Source organism: Halichoeres trimaculatus, unplaced genomic scaffold (genome assembly GCF_033239565.1).
Source record: "Halichoeres trimaculatus isolate MK-OKI-2021-1 unplaced genomic scaffold, fHalTri1.1 fHalTri1_scaffold_12, whole genome shotgun sequence".
Lineage (NCBI taxonomy): Eukaryota > Metazoa > Chordata > Actinopteri > Labriformes > Labridae > Halichoeres > Halichoeres trimaculatus.
In genome coordinates, this window is record NW_027437190.1 from 513,376 (window position 1) to 518,829 (window position 5,454).

The 5,454-nt window shown below is 41.7% G+C and overlaps 1 protein-coding gene across 1 annotated transcript; it reads left to right on the forward strand.

The window, feature by feature from the left end:
* The first annotated feature begins 3,328 nt into the window (after window positions 1–3,328).
* LOC141801162 (uncharacterized) lies at window positions 3,329–5,104 on the forward strand. The gene has a single exon (XM_074684114.1). The coding sequence runs from the start codon at window positions 3,407–3,409 to the stop codon at window positions 4,301–4,303; it is 897 nt and encodes a 298-aa protein (XP_074540215.1). The 5' UTR covers window positions 3,329–3,406; the 3' UTR covers window positions 4,304–5,104.
* The last annotated feature ends 350 nt before the right edge of the window (window positions 5,105–5,454 follow it).

The window sequence follows — 5,454 nt, forward strand, 5'->3', positions numbered from 1 at the left end:
GATGTCACACCCAAATCAGCTAATAAACTCCAAACTCCTGCAAAGGTTTGCCGAGCCTGTAAATGGTCTTTCAGTCTGGGCCACAACCACGGTAAAGACTGCAAACTTGACAATATCCATAAGACAGTTAATGGCACCCTCTAATTTGTATGTACATTTTGTGCATGCAGAAAAAATTACATACCCAACAATGGACTCCCTGTTGGGGATAGACTCCAGTATATCCACAGTTAAGGATTTCATCAGCTAGATCAGGCAGTTCAAAGCTCAACCTGAAAATAAAATGACCATGGCAAAAAAAAAAAAAAAAATTAACAGTATTTTCTGACACAGTTTGCTCTATATCCTCTTATAGCTCATCATTTCAAGCACATCAGGGTTATACCTGGTCAATTTACCCTCCAAACTGGTCATCTGCTACTGCATCACTGTTGAGAATTATTGGATTTATACAGCCACTACCGAGGTAACTGTAGGTCCAAGGGCTGAAAAAGGCTGCGGTTGGGGCACCTTGAGCCAAACTTGCAGCTAAAATCTCTCCTACGGTCCTATTCACAAAATAATTGCACAGTTGTATCACTTAAGTTAGAATACCTTACAAAAATGATCAGAATGAAAATATAAACACACCTGGAGAGACCACAATCAAAATCAGTCAGAGAATATTGTGGGCTTTTGTGACGTCGAGGTCCCTCAAAGAATCAACCTTCAATTCCAGTCACCATTTCAACATAAAAACAAAACTAAACAAAACTAAACTAAACTACACTAAACTAAACTAAACTAAACTAAACTAAACTAAACTAAACTAAAAAAAAGCATTGACTGTGGTGCTCAAACAAAATAATTAGCATGTTTTTATAATTCTTCTAATTTGTAACAGCAGGACAGGAAAAGACAGGAAGAGAAGAGAAACAAAGTTTGCAGCATAACATACTTCTCAAGAATAGAAATCCCTCAGTAAGTGTATTTCTTTTTTAACGGATAAAAGTTTAACATAGGATGGCCTTTTTTTTTTTTTTTTTTCAAACTCTCATTCAGTAGCTTAAAGGTCATGTTTCAGCTTGGGGCTGCTCTGCACCAATCAGCAACAGTTTGTGTGTTCAGAGCTTGTAGATATTAAACAACTTGTTTTTTCTTTGATCCAAGACTTGAATGAAGTGTTCCGTACATAAGTATTCACAGTTTTCATTGATTTAAAGTAAACATTCTGAAAACTTCAATGTCCGCTTTTCTTTATTGAAGTTTCTTGCATTCTGGTTATGCTATATTAATGAGAGGTTGTCGAGTTACATCTGGCTTTGGCCCTGGGTCTTCTGACCTCATACAAGTGTATAAATTATTATTGCAGTGAAAAATGAGTCCACAGTGAGTAAAAATGTGACAGAAGCAAAAACGGCCTAAAAATTCCAATCAACTTATCTTAGGTCTCAGAATTTGTAGATTCTGTAAGGGTAGAGCCACACCACTTTTTCCTGTGTTCTTTATGCCTGAGGAAACCTAAAAGTGTGTTGTGTATACTCCTAACTTATTACTAGAATTTTTTAAAATCAGAAAAAATCAATTTTCGTTTCTTGCTTGGGATCCTAAGGGTTAAATACTGCCCCTCATCCTCCACAACGCAGGCATCTCAAAAGGTCATAGAGTAATTAACTTTAAGTACTGTAACTCTTCAACTAATGTCTCTGTGTCATGCTGCAGAGGAGGGGCTGTCATCTGCAGGAACCATCTGGACCTCACTTTGACATGTCTATAATGTGACCCACAAATATCTGTGTTACAACAAAACTGACGGACAGTTAGAATATAAAATTAGTGTCACATTCACAAAGCAAAATCATGTATACCAGAGCTACATTTACCACATTATCTTCTGCTGCAGATTGAGACTCCATGCACTCCTGAACACGAAGAGCCAAAATCTGCAAAGGAAGACTTACTTTGCACAATGGGCATTCCGCTATTGGCATGCTTTAAAATTCAATTGCATCTGGTGGTAGTGGAGTAAGGTCAAACTCATGTTGAACGCACAATAAAGAGTGTTCTTCCCTGACACTGTAACACTTCAGATTAGGTCCCAGTACATCCACTTGTCACAGAGTGGATCAGAGACTCAAATGCAGGACAACAGAGAGACACAGCAGACCAGAAAATTTGCAGTAAAGAGTTTATTAAACAACCAAAGTCAAGTCAAGTCAAGTCAAGTCAAGTCAAGTCAAACTTTATTTATATAGCACGTTTTAAAACAAGCCCAGTTGGCCAAAGTGCTGTACAGGCTTAAAATCAAGATCAATAAAAACACAATGGATAAAAACACAATCAATTAAAACAATGGTTAACAAGAATAATTTAAAACAGCGGGAAAGTAAAAGACACAATAAATAGTAGAGAAAAAAAAAGAACACACGCTAAACAAACACTGGCTGGAGAAGAATACTAACTAAAGAAGTCAGGCAAAACAAGGAGCTACACAGGAGGCTACAAAACTAAGGCTATGCTGAAATTAACTCAAGATAAACAGAAAACACCATCTCAGACTAAATGAGGCTGAGCTAGGAAACACACAACCTGCATGACAAAGGACACAACTTAAAGGGACTAAAAAACTAAACAGACCCAACCACACTACAGAGCTCGCTCTAGAGAGTTAGCTGACCCAGAGAGAGAGGGGAAACCTTGGTAGACAGCCGAAGAGAGGGGAGAGCTTTAAGGAAGGCAGGCTGAGGAGGTGTGCAGCGAGCCAGGGGAGGCTTCAGAGTTGGAGAATCAAGAAAATACAGGTGAGTCAGGCAGAGTGGGTCCAGGATCTGAGGTACAGGAAACAGGGTGTTAAAATCCAGAGCGTAATATGCAAGAAAAGACTGAGTTTAAGCTTACTACTGACTGTGGTATGTAAAGATCCAGCTCACAGTAGCGGCTGCAGCCTGGTTTTATGGTCGAGGAAGGTGACTGCTGGTGAACCAGTCAGGTGATTACCAATCGCCTGCCCCTGCCTGCACTCCACACACCTCACTCATGCTCACCTGGGAAAAGGAAAAGAGGGAAGGAGGGGGGAAGGGAGAGGCTGCTACTAAGCAGAGCTGGAGGCCCTGGGTGCATCTCAAAGTGATAAAGTTCCATCCTCCCTTCCTCCACTTGCGTCACCTGGATCTCTGCGGTCACGTGAGTCTGTGGTATCATTTCCGGTTTTTCCTTTACTCTGTGTACAGCACGGTCGTGTCGTTCGCTCTCAATCTATCTGTTGTTTTACCTGTTACGGACTTTCACTCTTTTCAATCTTGCCATCTTATCGATCTATAGTAGTTTACACCAAGCACTCCGCCTTTTTTCCCACAAGGGTGTATACTTTTTCGGTGTTTCTGACGACTGGTTTTCCTGTTAGCCTTTTAGCTCCCCAGCACTAGCGATGTCTCTCCACTCCAGCTCCAGCTCTCACTCTGACTCTCCTTCTGCGGCTCGTTTCTGCCCGATGTGTCAGATGTTTAGTTATTCCTCTTCCTCCTTTACGGATAATGATATTTGTATTAAATGTAGCTTATTTGTAGCTCTGGAGGCGAGGGTTTCTGAGCTGGAGACGCGGCCCCGCACCGAAGCTAGGCCACATTTAGCTAATGCTAGCCAGCCCCCTGTAGCCGGTGCGGGCCGTCTTAGCTTAGCCTCCCCCCCGGCAGATCCCGAGCAGCCGGGATGTAGTGGCTGGGTGACCGTGAGAGGGAAACATAGCCGCAAGCATAAAAATCGCACGCCGGACAGCCGTAAAGTTCACATTTCCAATAAATATGCCCCTCTTAGCAACACACCTGCTAGGAAACTCAACACTCTGGTGATTGGTGACTCGGTAGTACGGAATGTGAAATTAGCAACGCCAGACACCATAGTTCAGTGCCTCCCGGGAGCCAGAGCGGGCGACATTGAAGGCAACTTAAAACTGCTGGCAAAGGATAAACGTAGATTTCGTAAGATAGTTATACATGTCGGCGTTAATGACTCCCGACGTCGCCAGTCGGAAGTCACAAAGATTAATGTGGAGTCGGTGTGTGCTTTGGCCAAAATTATGTCGGACTCGGTAATTTTCTCTGGCCCCCTGCCAAATAGGGCAAATGATGAGATGTTTAGCCGCATCTCCTCATTCAACCGCTGGCTGTCGAACTGGTGTCCAGATAATGGCGTGGGTTTTATTGACAACTGGCGATCCTTCTGGGGCAAGCCTGGTCTAATTAGCCGAGATGGCGTTCATCCCACTCTGGATGGCGCAGCTCGTTTAACTAGAAATCTGGCTGATTTTATTAGTTTACCCATCTGACAACTCAGAGTGGAGACCAGGCAGCAGAGCAGCAGTCCTACACGCTCCTCTGCGTTTCCCTTAGTGCAGTTTCCCAGCCACTCCTGTTGTAACATAGAGACTGTGTCGTTTCCCCGACCGAGACCCTTTTTCTATAACAATAAAAATAACAATAACAACAATAATTATTATAACAACAACAACTACTACTTTAATAATAATAATAATAATAATAATAATAATAATAATAATAATAATAATAATAATAATAATAATAATAAAGGAGTGAATTATGATAATCTTATAAAAATTAAAACTTCCGGTGCGGATGAACCACATGACGTTAAAGTCAAATGTGGTTTGTTAAATATTAGATCTTTATCATCTAAAGCTGTGCTAGTTAATGAACTTATATCAGATTATCACATTGATTTACTTGCTCTGACTGAAACCTGGCTGTGTGAGGGTGAATATGTTAGTTTAAACGAGTCCACTCCTCCCAGTCACCTTAATACTCATAACCCTCGAGACACAGGCCGTGGGGGGGGAGTGGCAGCTATCTTTAACTCTAGCTTTAATATTAGCACTAGACCTAAACTAGGCTTTAGCTCTTTTGAAAGTCTTTTTCTCAGTTTCTTGCATCCAGCTGTAAAAACCGCGCAACCGTTTTTGTTTGTTATCGTCTACCGGCCTCCTGGCGCGTACTCTCAATTTCTCTCCGACTTTTCAGAGTTTCTTTCTAATATCGTTCTTCTGTCGGATAAAATTATCATTGTCGGTGACTTTAATATTCAGGTGGACGTCGTTGACAATAGTCTTTGTATTGCCTTCATGTCTTTACTGGATTCTTTTGGTTTCACACAATCTGTGAACCATCCTACTCATCGCTTTAACCACACCTTGGATCTTGTTCTTGCTTATGGCGTGGAACCTGTCAACTTGGCTGTCTTGCCGCAGAATCCTCTTCTGTCGGATCATTTCTTCATTACTTTTGAATTCTTGCTGTCGGATTTCTCACCTGTGAACAAAATCATCCTGTCCAGGAACTTGTCTGACAGAGCTGTAGACATTTTCAAGGAAGCTATTCCTGCTGCCTTGAATTCTTGCTCTACTTTTGCAGAGAGCTCTTGTGCTCCCTCTCAGCTTGATCAACTTGTTGCGGATACCGGGGG

What these genes read in the sequence shown, in the direction of transcription:
- LOC141801162 (XM_074684114.1), top strand. Translation starts at nt 3,407, where the DNA reads ATGTCTCTCCACTCCAGCTCCAGCTCTCACTCTGACTCTCCTTCTGCG.